Below are 20347 nucleotides of genomic sequence, written 5' to 3' on the forward strand. Positions count from 1 at the left end.
AAAAGGTAACCTTCTAATTTGCATCAAGGTAGAGGTTTATGATGTGAGAGCCATTCACCACATGGCAAACCTAAAAGAATTATTTAAGTTCTTGCATCACTTTGTCCAAGGTGTCACAACTTCCACTGAATTTGGATATGTGTATTTAATTCATGAAGAATGTGTTGGCCGAGGAGGTTAGTAAACTGCATCCTTTGCATAACCCCATTAGTGTCAGGTCAGGGGTTCTCGGAGGCCACGTGCAAGGCAGGTTTTCATAAAGGTAGCCACCGACTTCCAAACGCCAGAGTTGCAGTACGCAATCCTGCCGGAACTAGGAATCCTTTTGTGGAAAATCTTCTGACAGTTGTGGCATTAACCACTGTTGCAATATGATGAGATACGTGATGCCTGTAATTGTGCTTTATGCAAAAAAAGATCTGACCATAAACCATTGTTCTGGATAAATAGCGTGTGGCTTTTTGGTACCCCAGATCTGGACATTATGTGTGCTCACACATCTAATCAGCAGGAAAGTTGTGGAGAACCTGTGGGGTGTACTCCCCCTGAGGGTACCCTTGGGCTCCCTCACCAAGCTTCAGTCCATGGTCTAACCCAAACCTAATCTTGTCCTTGAAATTTAATTTGTAGGCATCTGTCTGGCATGTTTTTCAGCAAATATCATGGTTCCGTGTATCTCTTATTGTATGAACTTTTTATGTTCTGCCATATATGTTGAGAAGGAGCTGATCATAATTTGTCATGGAGTGAATTATGATTAGAGGCCATTTCATATTCATACATGTCAAGTTCTCGTAATGAATATTACGAACGATATGAATGTTTGGACTCAGCCCAGCATAATGTATTAAGTTACTTTGTTGTTATAGTAACATCAGAAGAAAGTATGTTCTGTGGATGGAAGTGAATTAGTGAGCTCTCTGAAAATTAAGTATTGCATTTCTGTGGTGTAATCTGTAACTGTATCACTTTTGCAGATTAAGAGGATAAATATGTGAGTGTGTGAAAAGAATAGTGATAGCAAATGGAAGGATCAATTACTATTCCTAGATATGATTAAGGGGATAATGTTAAGCAGTGTGTGGTGTAAAGTACACTTTTGTAACCTTTGTGTCTTGCAAAGAGTATTACTTTTCAATTTTGGTGTTGCTTTAACACAAAAATGAGAATGTGAATTATGTGATGAAGTACAATATTAGTATTTTAACAACTTTATATTTTAAGATGGCTGTCTTCTGGGTTGTTTGACTGTGTAGTCTGGATGATGGAAGAAGCAAGGACCTCTGAAATGTCAGTAAACTTCTACCAGACTACATGGTGCAACAACCCAGAAGACAGCCATTTTCAGACTCACCGCTGTGAAAACCTCAAATGCTACTTAACTTTGTTGGTTTCACACACATATCGAATGAAGTGTAATATGTGGTTGTTGTGTTTTATGTACAAAAGTATTGTGGGTTGCTTCGATTGAGTACATACTTAAGTAATGTATGTATCTTTGACATCCTCAAAATTTTGCATAATTTGTTGTTGTTCAAGCTACATATTTGAGTGTGTTTTGGTTTTATTTCAGTTGAGGTCAGTGAGATTCAATGAAGACCCATGTGTCAGAGAATTTGGTCTCTCTGTTGGAGGAAAGTTTGAAGAAGTAAGTGCTCGGATCCTGGATGCTCCGAAGTTGGAATATGAAGTGAGTACATTAATTGAAACTTCATATAGTGGGTGTCCTTGTAAACATTGTTCATTTTTCAAGGACATATTATATTCAAGCATTTTATTTTTGGGCGGGTTTATTACACAAATATGTTTAATGTAACTTGTAGTCTTTCATCACATACAACAATAATAATTCAGTTATTATCACAGATGTATGTTTTTGAACAACATGTTTCAGTATAATAGACCATCTTCAGGCTTCCATTTTACAAAATATAAAATATGTGAAACAGAAGGTCACTGTGTAATTTTGATTATTATTGTAGAATAGTTTGCTATCAGTAGGTTATAATAAAATTTTAAAAATATACAGGCTAAAAATATTTTGTTGGATCCTGCATTACAAATTTTCATTTTTAAATACGTAGATGAGATACGTTACATATTTAAAAACATACATTGATAGTGTTTAAAATGAAAATCATTGCCAAGTGGTTAACAATCCTATTTTTTATTTGGGAGGCCCCATGTTAAAATCTTGGCCTGGAGACTGCCTATCCTGACTGGGTTTTTTGTAGTTTTCCTCAGTCCCTCCAGGCAGATACAGGGATAGTACCTTAGATTAGGCCTTGACTATGTCATTTCACATCTTTCTAGTTCAGTTTTGTACAGTTGTGTTTTTTTACATAGAGTACATAAAATGGACTTAAATAGAATTGTTATTTTCAGAATCAGAGATCTCCTACAATACCAAGGAGTGGTGTGTGGAGAGCATCAAATTTTGTTATCAGCGGTAATTTGAAATCTTGGATAATTCTCAACTTAGACAGTTATGTAAAAGAAGATGCACTCGGGTGAGTATTAACCAAATGTGATGGCAATTTTATTGCTTTGATTTTAGCAGAGAATTATGAAATATAATGTGATACATAAGATTGAGGTGAGAAAGCTTTGTTGTAAGACTGCAAGTACTTCTGAAATATCAGTAGATGAGTATGATGATAATAGTTTATAGACAAATCAATACTTTTCATCTAATGATTTTTTAAATTTTGTCTTAATACAGTACTTGAAGAGCCATCTGACTCACCGTCAACTTATAATTCACATATTTTATTTTATTACAGAACTTAAATGTATTAGGTAGAAGCCTGTTTAATAAGAAGTTTTTGGAAGAATTTATGAAGCCTGATTTCCTTCAAAATTCTTGTTCTGTATCACGATTTTAGCATTACTGTAAATTAAAAATTGGGAGAGTAGCCCATTGCAAACAATGGGACATAAAAATATCAGTGTTGGTCTAATATAAGTTGTATCTCGTTCCAGAGAAAGTCACCACCCCTTGCTCTAAATAGGTTGAATGCAAATTAGAATGAAATCTTATAGTTCTCAGCTTGCAGCCTGCTGATATGTATTATATATCACACATTCATTTTTGGTATTATTAATCCTGGAGTCTCGGGTTCGATTCCCGGCGGTGCCCGAATTTATAACTTGTGTTGGGCAAGGCCGTGGTCTAGGCAACACGGAGTCTTCCTCCGTGGCATCCCAACAATTACTCCATTCACACACAGAAGAAGGCAATGGCAAACCACTTCTGGATCATCTGCCAAGAACGTATATGAACAGGTCCCAGTCCGAGAAAAGGATGGAAGGATCCTGTTCATATGGACCTGTCGTCAGACAGAACACTAAATAAATAAATAAATATAAATAAATTATTGTATCACCCTGCATGATGATAAAATAGTTACCATGTAATATTTATGTACTTTTTAAGCGAGTGGATAATAACAATGTCAAATCAACTAATTTTATAAGGAAAATAATTGAGTAAAATGTTTATCTGTTTTCTAATTGGAACTCCTCACAGCACAAAGCATCATTAAATAAATAACAAATGAGTAAAACATCCCCATGCTCATCTCCATTAGTTAATCAACTGATAGCCATCAAAACAAATATATATATGTATATATATATATATTGCGAAACTTACCTGGTATCGTTGAACATTAAAGAAACATGCCTTAATGGAAGTAATACTTTTTAATAATTAAATGGCACACAATATTTGAAGTGCCTGCATATGAGGTGTTTGTGTCACCCCAGCTTCAGACGTTGTTGCACCACGGCAGTGTTACTGATAGTAGGAAATTAAAAAGTAGGTGGGGTGTCCTTTAATGGCATGCACTTCATTTTAGTTTCATGAAAATCTTTCCAGAGAGGGAAGTAGACTAAAATAGCACAGATGATGTTAAATCAGATGACTTGAAATACACTGTTCCAAGAATAGAATGATTAATAATTATCATTAAAGAGTGACTATTCAGTTGGAAAAGTAGTTATTGTCTTCTGTTTATGTAATACTACAACTGAGTCTATAGTCATTTATCATATTCTTTCCATTTCATTAATGGTTTTGTATATTTAAAATTAAAATTTGCAGGCGTTTTGGAGAATTAATGCAGAAAACAGGGAAGAATTTTGGGATGAATATTGCACGTCCATTGCAATCACGAAGTTTGCGGTTTCTAGCAAGGGACACATCTGAATTGCAGGAATTCTTCACTTCAATGAAACAGAGAGTTGATCTGATTGTTGTTGTGATTCCAAATGTGAAAAACAGTTATGGTAAGAGGTCTATTGTATGAATAAAGCACTCTTCCACCCTTGTTTAAATAAGAGGTTCTTTGATTAACTTTTGTCTGTTCAAATGTTTTGGTCTGTATGGTGAGGCTAGCAGGAACTGAATTAATAATTATACGCTTTAGTGTTCCGTGTATGTATATAATTTTGGCTGGTACACATTTTGAATATTTTAATTTTGCCTGATATAACCTCAAAGTTTGGAATTGTTGACATATGAACATAAAGATTACTGTCGTACAGGATGTTGTGCTGTATAGTCTGGTAGAACTTTACTGACATTGCAGAAATCTTGCCATGTAAATAACTTTCACCTAGGAAGTTCTAATTAAGAAATGTGTTCTCTGTTTTATTATAATTTTTGTGGTCTTCTTGTTTTGTTGTATGAATTAACATTTGTTTTCAACTGTGTTGTAGCCAAGGTGAAGCAAATTGCAGAACTGAATGTTGGAGTCTTAACTCAATGTATAAAGTCAATAACAATGCAATGTATGAATGAAGCTACATGTTCCAAAATTCTTCTGAAAGTCAATTGAAAACTGAATGGAGTGAATCACACACTTTCATCTGTGTCAAGGTAAGTCTCATTTATGAAGTAACTTTTAGCATATTATTACATATTTACATAATATTTAACCTAAGGGATCCATAACTACAACCATAAGATTTAGTTCTATTTGTTGTACTTTCTCATAAACGTCCAGTTAATTTTCCTTTCTGACTGAAGTAAATATCTGAAACTGAACATTAACTACATTCTGAGTAATGTTTTGAAATTACACTGTATTTACCACAGGGAAAGATATTGTACTGTTTATTTCCAATTTCCAATTAAATACTTGAGTCAACTTTCCCTTTTTGATACTTTCGCAACTGCATAGATTATGTAGTGTCAAGTGGTGGGATGATTGTGGGTTGGAAAATGATTCGGAAGTGTTCTGTAGGCTATTTTTAACGTAAAATACAAAGTGAGCCACCTGCTCTGCTGCAAATGTGAGTAAAACTTTTTTAAGGAAACTTGGACATGAGCTCATGTATTTCTTCTCTGGAGAGATGTAGTAATGTTTTTGGGCATAAATAGTTGATTTTAGTTAAATTTTAAAATGATTTCTACCTTGTGAACAGAAGGCTTTTTAACATGAAAGTCCAGTTTCAATCCCAAGACAGTCCGTATGTGGTAGTATTATAAATTTTGCACTGAGTACTTTGTCTTCTTTGTGCCACTCATTATTTGATCAATGCCGTCTCTGAGGTGTGTATCAGACCCTGGGCTGTTCATTTAATTTGTGCACAATACCTCTCATCACTTTGTTAGTCATTACTGCTTTCCAGTGCCACTTTATTGCCTTCGAGTACCCTCTTTCAGTGCCATAACTTCCCTTCAAGTACTTTATATAAGTGGAAAGTACCTGTTTATAGCCTCCACTTATTACATTCTGAAGTGCTGCTCTTATACGTGAAGATCGTCATCCAAATACATGTCATACCCTTGAAAGCTTTGGAAACAAATGAGAATCATGCACGCTTGCCAACACATTTTATATCATTCCTTTTATGTTTCTTTTTCGTGTCCTCTCACCCTAGAGGGAAACAAGTTTGTTATTTTAGGATTTGGTTTCTTTGAGATGAGAGATTTGTTAAGAAAACAGTGCTATAAACTTGATTGATTCTCATAAAATCTTAGCTTTCTTTCCGCAAGAATATTTTGATGTCTGGAATTGTGTGTGCATTTATGTAGTTCTGATCCTGTGGCTTTTTGGTATTGTATTTTTTACACTTGCGTTTTCTGTTTTCAGTGAATTATGTCAATTTAATTGAAGTTAGACTGGAAATTTCCATTTTAGTGCACATTTTGGGGTTATAGGTAAGTCTTTTTGGATAAATATTTTGGAAATTTTATTACAGACGTCCAGTTTCGTAATGAAGTGGACAACTCTGTTTCCATTTATATGTCAAATATTCGAAATTACAAGCTTTATTGTACTATTATTGAACGGAACACGAATAAAAATGCAGAAAATCAATTTATTTTTCTTCTGAATTATTCAACATTTGATAGTGAAATTAATTACTCCCCAATATTAGCCATCAATCTTAGCAACTTTTGTTTCGTCCCTAAGCTCATATCGACCAGGGTTCGATTTCTGATAGGGTCAATGACTTATTTTTATCTTAGCTCAGTCGGGATAACGATGACTACGGGCTGGACTACCGGGGTTCGCTCCCCGACGTGGGCAGAGGACTTTTCCTCTAGCCTCTGCGTTCAGACCGGCTCTGGGGCTCACCCATCCTCCTATCCAATAGGTACCAGGGTCCCTTCCCGGGGGTAGAGCTCGGCCGGGGCGTGACCCTAACCACTCACCCTTATCTAGTGCCGACGTCAAGAATGAGTAGAAGCGATACCACCTCTCCCCTGTGCGTTTACATGGCGCGTAATTTTTTACCGAGTCCATGCCGACTTTGGGACTTCAACGGGTATTTGGGGATCTTTTATTTTGGGTAGAGTCGCCAGAGTGTGAAGGCGACTGTCTAGTACGAACGTTAAGAATACATGGACCTTTGCCGCCACTTTTCCATACATCCTTATGATTTGGTGTTTAATTAAGCACAGAGATACCTTTGAGTCTACTAGAGGAACAAATAGTCCGCACTGTACTTGCAACCAAAAACATAAATTAGAATTGGTTTCAATTATTATTACATTATAATTGATTTTGTAATTTTTTTATTAGATTCCTGTACACGCTGTGGTACAAGTACTCACTGTCAGTACTTTTTTTTTATTTTTGCACTTTTGCAGAACTCGTTTCTCCTTAAATTCCTGGGAGAGGACTTAGCACTATCAAAAGCCTTCCTTTAATTACATTTAGCCCTGAGCAGATCCTTTTATATGCCTCAGAGGCTTTTGGAAAGAAAGTTATCTGCCTTCACTGTGCTTCACCGTTTCTACTTCATCTTACGGAAGTCTGCATCATTTTTGAACTTAATTTGCAGTCATTAATCATGTCGCAGATTTCATGACACTTTTGGAAATGAGAAAAGTTATTTCTTCTCTTTTTATATTTTACGTTATTTTTATGTTTTGAAGTCATTCGTTTCGCAGAATCCTTTACAGTCTGAAGTAAGGTTAGTTGTGTGAAACAATGAAAGAAGGTCAGTTAATTTGTTATGTAGGCTATAAAGTTTCGCAGAGAACGAATAAAGTATGGACCAGAACTTAAGCTGCAGTTTCTCTTGGTAAAGCTGTCATTCACTGAACTGTCAGTCAATTGCCTGATTGGAGCAAAGCTTTGGCTGCAAAAATTCTCAGTAGATTTAAGTATAAGGCTCGTTTGTAAATGAATTATCAAGCCGTATCCTCCTTTTCAGAGATCAAATACGATGGAAAGGCAATGTCGGGGCAAATTGTGTAGAGCCATTAGATTTGATGCACGCAGTTTTCAGAATGAAGGCCCCGCGTCGTTTCCTGTAACATCTGAAGCCACTATGAGGTCACATGAACTGAGTCGAGATAGGTGACGTCATGTTTCGTGCCTTAATTGTTAAAGTCTGCTTAAACCGATATTTGCACAGCAAACAACCGTCCATAACAATCCTCTGCAAAAATATTAAAATATTTTTTCGTAATTGATCATTCTTGTAGCAGTCAAATCAGTCGCGCTTCATCGTTTCCTGCACAAATTAATCGCGGCTGTAAGAGTTGAGTGTGAGAGCCAAAAAACCCCTCATTTTAAAAACTTACTTTGGTACTGAGTGTTTAAAAGCGCCACGGACCTGGACGGATACCTTGGCTGACACACATGCTGCCTTTATTGTTACTGGTTTACAGTCATAAAGTTTTAACTGCAGGTACGCATCATCGAAGCTTCAAGCCAGAAGTCCTTACTGCCTGCATCAACAGGGCGATCTTCCTGATAATGGTGATGCCGATTGACCTCTAAAACGTTGTTTAACTTCTACCAGACTACACGGTGCTACAACCCACAAGACAGCCATCTTTGTACTATACTCCGTGAGAACCTAAAATCATCCTCTGAGGTACATAATTTGTACATTTACCAAATAATATTATGGCGATGACATGATTGGCGCGGAATGTAGCAAGTAAAGTATTTATTCGGGAAACCTGAAGGTACAATACCATGTGTGATATGTGTTATAGGTGTGAAGTTAATAATTAAATTGATATTAAGGATATAATATATGAGGGTTTGGACAAGATTTATCTGGCTTAGGTTTCTGATCTGATCTGTTGTGAATTGTTTCATAAAACTTAAAACTGAATAAGGCGGGAAATTTTTTGACGAGCTTGTGAGTATTAGCTTCTCTAGGAGGACTCTGCCCCATGGAGGTGGTAGACTCAGTCTAACACTTACGAGAATTAAAAATAATTATATTAGCTTGCTACATTTCAGATAGGCTGAACAGTTTAAATTTCATGCATATTTGGGGTTCAGAAAATATATCCTTCACCCACAATACTCACAACACTCACAACGTACCTCAAGAACATCTAATTCTCATCACATACGGAAACAGGCATTTTTAGTCAAACATTCCCTTTAAAGATTAACGTCTAGTCTTGTGTATGGATAGAATATAAAGTTAGAGTCTCAAAGTTTAGGAATGTTTTTAAATATGATTTGATCAGCGGTGTGACTCCAGTTTAACAAGGGGCTTACTGTATTTTCTTATTCATTTTGGAATTTTGAAGAAGGGACAGGCAAATATATCGATATGTGGATATATGTGTATCGATATTTTGATACTGATGTATCGCCTAGGTATCTTATATTTTCTGTGCCAAGGGGTCAGATAAAATGAACAAAATTATCAACGGGCTTGTGTGAGCCCCCCGGTTACACACGTCTGGATTTTAATTTAGAATTCGTTGTAATTTTATTTTTTTTCATACGTGTATCGATAGTTTTCAGGTAAACTTAGGCCTATAGTCTTTGATTACCGGAAGCCAGGAGACGAATAGTCTGACTGGAATTGCCCTTGCATCCGGTCAAGTGCGTGTTTTGAATTAATTTGGCCTTTTAGTCAGGTAGAATGTTTGTGTGTACTTATCCTGGATCTCAATTGTATTTCATACTATCCCACATTCTTAATGTGTGAGATTTTTGGTTCTCACGGCGACGTGTATGAACTTTGCTGTCTTCAAGGTTATTTACCGTGAAGTATGATAGAAGGTTTCGGAGGTACTTGCTGCTTCCATCATCAGGGAGTTCTTATGTTGGAAGCAGCAGGTACTTCTGAAACGTCGGTGAACTTCTACCAGACTACACAGCACAGCGACCCAAAAGATATTCATATTGAATGTGATGTAGACTTACTACTCATTAAACTCAACATAAGCCATTTATGTAGACTTTGGATAAACGTTTGATTTAGTTATGAGGGAAGTGTTCTATTTTATTCTATTATTGAATTCCGTGAACCAATTAAGCTGGATGGACTCTTTAAAATGTTTGTAAATCAAAAGTGTATTCCGCATATTTAAACACGTCTGATGAAATTTCCTATTCAGAATGGTTTAGAATAGGAAACGAAGAGTTTGTATGCCGATGATGGATTTTTCCCCTGAGAACGTATATATCAGTAATAAAAATGTAGAATCGTTGTTAGATGCTTTTAAAGAAGTTGGTATAGAAGTAAACGCAGAGAAAACTAAGCTTAAGAGTGATGTGAGAAATGTGTAGAAACTTTTAGTCAGGAAATCTGAATGAAGTCGACCTAGTCGTAGATGGGGAGATAATACTAAAATGGATCTTAGGAAATAGAATGTAAAGATGTGGACTGGATTCAGAATTTGGATCAGTGTCGGGGTCTTGTGGACACTGTAATGAACCATCGGGTTTTATAAAGGTCTAGAATTCTTTTAACCAGCTGAGTGATTGTTAGCTGTTCAATATAAACCCCGCTTCATTGGATTGTTTCAGGTAAATTACATATTACGTATACTTAATAACATTTAGGTTGAAGAGTTTCTGAGAAATGTGAGAGCTGTTTTCAACGTAAGCCTTAGGCGTATTAAAATGTCGTTGAAGCACTTTCGTCTCAAGTTGAAGTACTTACTACCATCCATTCACTTGGTCTTTGCTAGTACACGTGTTCTGCATTTATTAAGACAGAGAATATTATGTAAATTCTTCTTCTTGACTTACAGGTATGTAGAATCGTTATGTGGTCGGTTGAAAGTCGTGTTCTTTATTAGACGAGGACGTCGGTATCTAGACAAAATTAAAAGCAATCGTGTCATCTGTCTTCATAATTGTCTACCAGCAGTAATTGGCTTGTAGACTTGAGACTTTCTGTTAAGTACACAAGTGATTAATCGTTTAATATGAAAGAGTGGAGTTTGTATGGAGCTGTTCCTTAGAAATCTCTGAACGCAAGAAAACTTGAAATATTCTGTCAGTATGGAGATACTACCTACAGCATTGATTTATACACGAAAGACGTATGTTTCTGATAAGGGGGCTTATTCAAAATTCTCATGTTCTAGTAGAAAGACAATAAATAACAAAAATGTTTCTCCATGAATTTTTATTCTGGGTACAAGATGGTTAGCTTCACACCCCGGCTAGAACCCCGGTACCTACTGTATAGGAAACCGGTCTGGACGTGGCGGGAAGATAGAAATCCTGTCCTGTCCGAAATCGAACACCGGACGTTCTGTCCTGACTATAGCAAGAGTCTTTATACTGACAAAAGGTGGGAAAGTAATGCGAACTCACGTTCATCTGATATGGCGCAGAGCGTGATGATCTTGTTTCATACCCACAGATCAAATGTACATTGAAGATGGCTGTCTTTGTGGGTCGTTGCGGCGTGTAGTTTGGTAGAAGTTTACCGATGTTTCAGGAGTCCTTGCCCTGATGATAGAGGCAGCAAGCATCTCTGAAACGTTGGCAGATTTCTACCGGACTGTTGTTTGTTCATCAGGATAAAACTCTTGACAATGATAGTGTTGACCCAAGCAGAAGTCTGATGACAGTAAATCTGTGGATAAAATTTATCATGTTGAACTTATTCGTTAAAACGCTACGTTATGAGAGTTGAAGAATTATATTTTTTAATAAAGTCCAGATGCCCCCACTTTACAGTGCTCTTCCGCATTGCCTAGGTCAAAACTTTTCTCCTGCAACCCAGGTGACAGTCGTCTTAGCCTGACTGAGGTGATATATTCGTGTCGGTTAACTGTGGATTTTTCTAGCCGTCTCGACGTGACGGTACCCTCAGTACCCTATTGTGAAACACCCTTGATTTATATATTTCGTTTCTCATAATTGCGCCTGGCGATTCTTAACCCTTTTCAGACTCCCAACGAGTACAGCGCCATGACAGTTTATTAAAAACGACATTAAGTTAGGATATGTGGTTTAAACAAATTCACATGTTACTCAGTGTTTATCGGAATTCTACCATGGAAAATCGCTACCAGGGGAAATGGATTTCGAATAGATGGATCAGTGTTGAAGGGTTTGAGTTTTTCACGGCGATGAGTCCGAAGACAGCTATCTTTGGATCAGTGTTGCTTGAACACTTGAAAAGGGAGCTTATAAGGGGAAATCAAGTGGGAAAAAAAGTTTCGAACACGTTAAATATAAGTGTTATTTTCTGTTTCTGTTACACAGTGTGGAACCGGAACAATTTTTACAGGTTTATTTTCCCATTCATATGTTTAATGTTGCTTAAAATGGAAGTAAAGAAAATTTTGATGTTTTTCTGTATCATCTGAATAACGTTACAGTATGTAAAAGTGGTTGAATTCCTAAACATTAGAAATTGAAATTACTTATTTCACGAAAACCTTACATGAAACAGAATTCTTTATTCCAGATTCGGAATCAGATTCTCAGAGATTACAAAGAACGTCAAATACTATTCAGGAATCAGGAAGGACAACAGGTAAAATTGTAATCTGCCGTCATTACATACCAGGCACTGCTTTAGTTTGAATACTTTTTGAGTATCAGTGTTTCTTTTTCTATTTGCATTCAACCCTCCAGTTGTTTGTCAGACGCCATACTACCTGTACTTAGTTTTTGATTTGACGTTCGACAATCTGTACAGTCGCTCACAGTTATAAGTAGACCTGCTGTTATTTATTTACGATATCAATAAAGAGTGTTTTCTGATGTAGGTAACTATTTTGGATCGTAGAGTGATAAAATATTACAAATATGTACACTGGCCGTACAAAACACGTAGGCGGACCACGGGTTAACAACCCCACGTCCAGGGCGTCATTTCGGTTCCGTCACCGGGCCTTGTTGTGCTGTGTTCTAGTTGCAGGGTTTTATCCTAGGTTCGCTGCAGTTCCTTATAGCCGCGGGGCTCAGTCATTTGGCTCCCAGTGTTAAAGCTCGCACTCGAAGAAATTAAAATGAAAATGACTAGCTTCTTCGAGGATGTTGCACCGTGTAATCTTGCAAGGTTACAGAGTTACTGCCTCCATCAATAAGAAACCAAATTGTTTCTTTGATACAGAAGTCAAGTGAGAATCAGATGAACCGAAGATATGAATAGAAACTGTTGAAAACAACTTTCTTCCAAGTAGTTACGAATAATAAGATGTCCTTCGTTGATTCTTTCTAAATACCGAGTTACCCTCCTCTCTTTGAGAAGTTCGCCTGCAATTCACAAGGGAGCAGCAGTTTCTAAGCCAGGCGACCTGTTTTACCCAGCTCTCCCCTACAATTACATAAAGTAAATCCAGCCCACGTTAGGAGGAAGACACGATTACAAGGGGTGACGTAACTTAATGCCGACAGATACCCACCGGGGCACAGTAAGAAATGAAGTTTTCATAAGACTATTGAAAAATATATGGCATTGGTCTATTGTTATACTAATTAGGTTCCAGGTAAGTAACCAAATAGGAAGAAATGACTGTCGTTATTAAAATATAATATTTTAGTCGACTTCAGACTTGCCGTTCTGAAAGTTTTGTGCTTTTTCCAGATTATATTTTTTTTATAATTGGCCTCTACATCTTTAGCTCGCGTTATTTCGACTGACAAGAAGAATAGTCTAAATAACTCTATAGAATGTTACAATTCTTTCCTTTCATATTTTGTCTGCTTTATAAGATGTGAAATAAATTATCTTCTTGTCCTCATTTTACGGAAGAACACGATCGCAGACAATGCTAATTGGAATACAGTTCAAATGTTCAAACCTGGTGTTGCTTGAATTACATTGTTTCCATTAAAGAGTTCCAGTTTTTAAAATGTAAATATTTATTTAATGTTAACAAAAACTTGACTTTTCAATTGACAGTGTAAAATGCTTATTTTGGATATATTTTTTTATATTATAACACACAAAACACATTTGTAATGTATCATGTTGCTTTGTGTTGGTTTCTCACCGCGGAAACGCGAAGTCAAGCTGGCTTTCAACACGCGTATGTTTATAAAATTGTAATTGGTGAATGAAATGATAGGGCATTAATTGAATAATTAACGTCATGATATGAGGAAAGGTAGCTCATAATCTTTTCTCGCTATATTTTATTAACAGTAATTGCTTGCAGTGGAATATCAAAAACCTAATTTCACTCTGTCATTTAATTGTGTAAAGTACTGGATGAATTATATTTAAGACAATATAGGATTATTTTTTCTAATAAGTGAACAGATTTAATATCTTGTCTGTTATTACTTTATACCTGAAAAGAGTTTCTTCACGTTAGTTTATACATATTACATTAACCGCGCGGTCTGAGGCATCTTGCTTCGGACTGGCGATACGGAATGCTCGCTGATTCGAGTCTCGGGGAAAGAAATTTCTCATGAGCTTTCGTCAGTGTATGGGACCGGTGCCAACCCAGCATCGTGAGGAAATTGGGGAGCTACAATCCGGTCATGAAAGCTAGCAATGGCTGGGGGTTCGTCGTGCTGACCACACGTCACCCTGCGTCTGGTTGGTTGATCGTTTACCTCTGCTTAGGCATGTGAACGCCAGCTAGTCGGCCTTGGCTCTCAGAGGGCTGTACGCCACGGATTATTATTATTATTATTTGGAAGTATGTAGTTCTTTTGTTTTTTCTGTCTCGATACATAATGTGAGCTCTCTGTACTTGGATCCCTCTCTTACGGAGGCAAATGATAAATATCGGATGACTCCGAGCTGTTTTGTGGTTGACGAGGTGTGCGATAGCCCGTACTTAGCAGCACGTAATTTTGCCCCCCGTCTTGGAGTCGCAAGCTTTATTTCTGACCCGGCACGTGACTAGTCTTGTAATAGTCAGCTTATTTGTTAGTCACACAATTGTTTTGTTATTATTCAGACAAGTATTTAAATTTGAAGTATCAGTACCGGTTTGTGTAGTAAAAACTTTATTGGAATCTGGAAACCGAAGCGACAGCATTGAAACATTTTGTTACTTTGGCGACGGACCGTAACTAGATCTTTCATCCGTTGTAGCTCTTTTATCAGATTACGTCTACAGTGCAGTTGACGACATGGACCCGGCAGGAGATGAGTGTTTGTTTGTTTGTCTTACTGAGAGTTTGGATGATGTGACTACACAGGACATTCTTAACGACAGGAGAGTTTCCGGATTGAATCTCCGGTTAGTACTGCGTGTTCCACGTGATAATTGCAGTATTTCAGAGAGCCACTGAATTTGCTTGTTCTAATTTTAATTGATACAGAGGTTCTGTTTTAAAGACGATAGAACTGAAATTTACTACGGTTGGTTTAGATGTTTAATATTTGTTTGTTTGTTTGTTTGTTGCCCGGAAAAATGTGATTAAAACATTTTTTATACAACTTTCCTTTTCAAGGAAGAATGTGGGTAATGAGATCACCATTCTGTCTGTGTAAGTCTATGTGTTCCATTTTAATTTTGAACTGATTTTCATCAAATGTATTATAAACATTGCCCTCGTCTTGTTTGATTTGATTACCCAATTAATATTTGGTAAAGAGCATAAGTTATGGCGCTCCGCATGATATCCGGTTGTTTCTTAGTTCATAGGACCAAAAATTCTTCTCAGAACTTTCTTCTCAGACAGCTTAAATCTGTGTTCTTCCCTCAGGGTGCACAAGAAACTCCACACCCATACAAAACCATTGTCTTTCGCTCTACAAGGAAGAATACATTTTAAAAACATCCATCTCTAGGAATGTTGAAAGTGTGTGTGTGTGTGGGGACCATTGAATACGTATAGCCATAACTAACGTCTATCATCAGGAAACCATATATTCCGCCCACATCTTTGTGAGCTGATCTGAATAATACAACATAAGTCCTTAGCGCTTACACACGTCAGGTGATATACTTACTCACACAAACATAAATTATATCATTTTTATATTATTGGGTATTGTTCTCTCAGTTAATACATTAGTGCCGTGCTGTGTTTTTGGACAATCCTTGGTTTGTCATTTTGGTCATTCCTATTTCTAGTGGTTCCCTGCATGTAGTTGGATGCGTGACTTAAATTTGTACACTGTACTCCTGCATAAATAACTTGTGTAGTTGATAAGTTTAATGATATTTGACAACCAATAAAAGTATCGCTTGCTCTCGTTTTGCGTTCTTTTATGTGATTCTCTGTCAGATATTTTCCTTTGTTCTACAACCACGTTTTTCATCAATTTATTACTGAATAACAGCCATTATACGAGTTATTATTAACTGTTATTGAAATACATATCCCAAGGCCTCTTTTATGCTAAATTATAGCTGAAAGTAACCATTAATTTGGTACGTATTAATCATATCACTTTTATTACTATTACACAGCGAAACTAAACTTTATTTGTTCTTGTTTGTGGCATGCGTTAACCCGTGGTTGTAATATTTTTTTCTCCATAGAATGTTGGATAATGGCTGTGGTGTGCTTTGACTAACAGCCGGAGGACAAAATGGTGACTAATTACGCCACTGATTAACGTTGCATTAGTATCGGGTCGTGACACGAGTTGCGACGTATCCGATTCTTGTGTTACGAATAGTCTGGCAAACCCATTTACACGTGTTCACTGAGGGCTTGGAAAATGCGCTTACCGTCGGTTGCTGTGTGTAGATTCTCTGCAAGTTCCATTTCAAGGCTGCGTCAGAGTTCAGAGATGTTTCCACCGCGCACTCACTCAGTTCTGATGCATGTTTGCCATTTCTGTCTAGTGTAGAGACCCGGTGTGTATTTTCGCCAGTCACTTTTTTTTACACTACGTGTTATCGAATAATTACGTGTTTCGGACAAGCGCCCGTCTTTTGTCATGAACACGTAATATTTTGGAAAATATATGTTGGCTAAGAAGAATTATAGGGATTTGTGGTTCTTGAAAACATGATTACAGTAACTGCCTAGACAAAAACAACCTCAAGATTAGCGCATGCGCACGAAACGTACTGAGGCATACATTAAGTAAGTGTTCCCTACAATTCGTGTTGTGTATCTTTCAATATCCTTCGCTTATGATCCGGGCATCGTTTGTTTAGATAGGCTTTTAACACCGTTCCATGTAAATTTTTCACCTTGATAGAATTTCCTTGTCCTATTTTTTTTCCCCCTTTGCAGAGTATAGCTTTGCAGATTAAATTTAAAGAGATTTAAGCCATGAAAGTGCAGAAGAATGACACTGTCAAGAGGTTATCCTGTTAAGAGAATGGCTTTGGGCTTCCAACTTTTCACTCTCTAAATGGTTCGAAGGTAATACAGGGAGTTCTGAAAGTTTCTCTACAGTAAAAACTAAATATTTACCTACACTTAGAATTATTTACGAAGAGTGATTGGAAGTGTTGTCTAACTTGTAAACACTACTCGATACGCCGAACTGTAAGGAATGAGTACTACCAACGGTGACAAGAAATAACCATGTTACCAATCTCTGCATGTTGTAGGCCCGCAACTAGATAACTCTTTTCTTCTGTTTTTGAACATTGTGTAAAAGGCGAAGAATTCACGGTGGCTTGGTTGCGTGAGTCTTTGTCATTACATATAACACAGCACAACATACCTGAGTCTCGCCATATCACACGCCCTTATGATCCCTTGCTATAACTGTCTTTATATCCTATTACACCCACAAAGCCATTCTTTATTTTCTCATGTAGATGCTATTGTCCTGTGATGCGCTTATATGTCGTTGATATGAAGACTGTGCTGCTGTGTGTTTACTGTCTTACGGGACACTCGGAAACTAAATTCAGGTGGAGGTAACCCAGTGGTGGTGTTTAGTGGATAGCTTGTTTGGTCGTCGTGTTATAGTTGAAAGCCATGTTAAGAATGTTGAACCATAAGCGTAGTTCAGTGCGACAAGCTTGTCATTCACATGATTTATGATTAATTTAACTGAATTCAAAATAGAAGATTAGTCTGTAACATTTGTATCGTGGTTCTTTAGCGAACAGTGACAGATAAAAATTACAAACAGTAAAGATCAGTTTACATCTTTTCGCACAATATGCTTCTATGTTACTTTATATTGGTAATTGAATAAATAATCCGGGCAGTTGATTGAGGCTCTTATCTGGATTGGGGGTTCGTTATAATAGCTATACTGTTCAGAAATATTATATAGGACCTCAGTGTTGAATGTATTTTTAGGGTGATAAAAGTGTAAATTATTTATTTTAAGCGATAAAAATTAGATTTGAGCTCGATGTGAAATAAAGTTTAGAGGCCTGATTGATTTTATACACTTTGTTCAAACAACGCCTAAAAAAGTGACTGAATATTAAACACTTTTAAGTGGTTGGTAAACATATGTAATGAAAAATATTAATCATCTGTTTGGTTAATTTGATTTTTCGATGAAATGGCACAGACTCGAACCTGAATGATGTGTTGCATTTGTCGGTACTAGATGGTGTGCTGTATTAAAGGAACCAGCGCACAACGTGCTACGTCAATGGTACCCGGTGGTAATAAAATTAATCTTGTTCAAAAGTGGTTTTTCTAATTCGTCCTACCCTGCAGAAGGTGCTTTGACAATGAACGCACATTAAACATCGAGCCACGTATCACAACATAGGAACTTAATTTGGATTTTAAATCTCAGTGGTAACTATATGTACCGCTATATTATAATGCAGGAACTTTGAATTTTTCCGAGGCTATGTGTGTGTTTAGTATGCTTCTCAGACTAAAGAGTAATCATTTTCTTAAACAATGTTAACCATAAAACTTTGCCCACCTTGTAGTGCAGGGGTGGCCAACCCGCGGGCCGCATGTGGCCCGCCTTGAACATTTTTCCGGCCCGCGAGATTCATCACACTTTTACAAAATATATTTATTTTATAATGGCCAAAGTAGTGAAAACCAATGTATTAAAAAAATACATTATTTGTGCATCCATATATTCAAAAATTATCTGTCGAAATTATGAGAAAAAATTAACTTTGATTTTAAAATAATATTCTTGCGAATATATAGTGTATCTAAATCTAATATGGGGATATATAATTTTATATGTGGCCCGCGGAGTTATGATGCATTTCCAAAGTGGCCCGAAAGATCATTTGGGTTGGCCACCCCTGGTGTAGTGTATTAGAATATAAAATAAGCAAACCATTAACACTATAAATGACACTAGTGCCAAACACGTTTCGACCTCAAGAGGTCATCATCAGTGGCAAAAGGGAATTAATTCACATAATCAAAAATGGTTTTAAAAAATCTAGTGTCATTTATAGTGTTAATATTTGTTTGCTTATTTTATACTCTAGTGTTAGTGTTAAAGTGTTGAATTTTGTACTTTAGACGCGTTGTGTTTTCTTAGAGGTAGGAACTGAACATCTAAATCTTATTTGTGTAAACTTTGGATAGATATGCTGGTTTGTGGTCTTGATAAAATTGCTGGGACGTTCTGGCATGTTCCAGGTTGAAAGAGATGGTCATGAATCGTTGCTAAATTGCGTAGAGATAGGGAAATAAACAAAATATTGCATTCCGTTGTATGTGAAGCCTTTTAAAGTCTCTCCTTTTAAGTTTTTTTTTAAAATAACATTTTGTGATCGAAATGAAATAATTCTCTTTAATACTGGAGCAAACCGTTACGTATTTTGCCTGACTCCTATACTACATAATAATTGTTCTAAGTTTGTAGAAAGATGTTCTCCGTATAGACTTATTATAATCTGGGAGATAGGGTCTTACAGTGTCCTTGTATTTCTGCTGACCATTGTATTTCTGACATTTGTCTTCTTGAGAAAATTTCCAAGGGGATTTACTGCCTCAATAAAACGCCAGGAAGCCGCCATACATCGGGTATGGCTTTGTAGGTATGAAGGTCACTAGGTGACCGTCTGATGTCACTACGGTCTCTCATTTTCTGAAGTGAAAAATTGTGTAATTATGATGACTGAACTGACATATGTTACTGGTCATTACATCGTGGACCCTCGTAACGAGCTGGTTCCAGCCTGTTTCCGGGGGAGGTGATGTGAAGTGATGTACTAAGGTTTGGGGTCCGGAGAGAGAGAGAGCGACCAAACCTACAGTTGTAGCACCGCGGATTCTCCGTGCACAGACGTCGGAAAATTGCTGTCTCTCATTATATTCAGTAATCGGAAATGAAATAAATAAATGTTGATAATGTGTCCATCTTGTTCATGCACGCACGCACACATAATGGACGACCAGACGCTGTGTGTGTGTGTGTGTGTGTGTGTGTGTTCGTTCATTGCCTCATAATTTTGGAACAGCTGGTCCAATTTAAACAATATTTCCAGTTCGTCAGCTGTGATCTAAGTAAGGAAGAGGGAAGTTTGTAGTTTCATCATGGGTGAGAATTATTTGTACAGGATTTTTAATTTAATTTAACACGAACTGCCCCTCTCCCACCCTTACCCTTCTCCGTGCGACTTCGATTCTCGACGCTTGTCATTATTTGGGTTTTTAGTTATTTTCATCTGTACATCCAACGCTTCGTTTTTAGAACGAGAGAATCGTTTTTCAGGTCAAGGAATCCGCCTTGTTTTATGGGACACAGAATAATTACTGCAGTAATTGGCCTTATCCTGAACTGATTGAACCCCCCCCCCCCCCTGACATCTTCACGCCTTCATTGAGAT

At 37.0% G+C, this 20347-nt stretch overlaps 1 protein-coding gene and 1 long non-coding RNA gene across 15 annotated transcripts in view; one reads left to right on the forward strand and one right to left on the reverse strand.

Annotated features, from left to right (window-relative positions):
- The window catches only part of LOC147872556 (protein argonaute-3-like), a 204193-nt gene that overhangs the window by 2782 nt on the left and 181064 nt on the right, over positions 1 to 20347 (forward strand). For 5 of the 14 annotated variants that reach the window (XR_015537186.1, XR_015537177.1, XR_015537188.1 and 2 more), the window contains 6 exons: positions 1574 to 1690; positions 2386 to 2510; positions 4106 to 4290; positions 4723 to 4882; positions 6102 to 6169; positions 8155 to 15856. Coding sequence is in view for 2 of the 14 variants with exons in the window: in XM_087356226.1 (XP_087212352.1) it covers positions 1574 to 1690; positions 2386 to 2510; positions 4106 to 4290; positions 4723 to 4841 (546 nt within the window). In the remaining 12 variants the exon portion in view is untranslated. Of the gene's footprint in view, positions 1 to 1573; positions 1691 to 2385; positions 2511 to 4105; positions 4291 to 4722; positions 4883 to 6101; positions 6330 to 8154; positions 15857 to 20347 lie in introns of those variants that run through there. The other 9 variants (XR_015537178.1, XR_015537180.1, XR_015537179.1 and 6 more) reach the window with 9 other exon arrangements.
- LOC147872557 (uncharacterized) lies at positions 10216 to 16726 on the reverse strand. The gene is made up of 3 exons (XR_015537198.1): positions 16337 to 16726; positions 11049 to 11313; positions 10216 to 10541 (listed from the first exon to the last, which is right to left on the reverse strand). It is a non-coding gene; the product is annotated as an uncharacterized LOC147872557 (long non-coding RNA).

This window comes from Zootermopsis nevadensis, unplaced genomic scaffold, assembly GCF_977971745.1.
Source record: "Zootermopsis nevadensis isolate Lab colony 2312 unplaced genomic scaffold, Znev_1.0 Znev_ptg000026l, whole genome shotgun sequence".
In the NCBI taxonomy this organism is placed as follows: Eukaryota; Metazoa; Arthropoda; class Insecta; order Blattodea; family Termopsidae; genus Zootermopsis; species Zootermopsis nevadensis.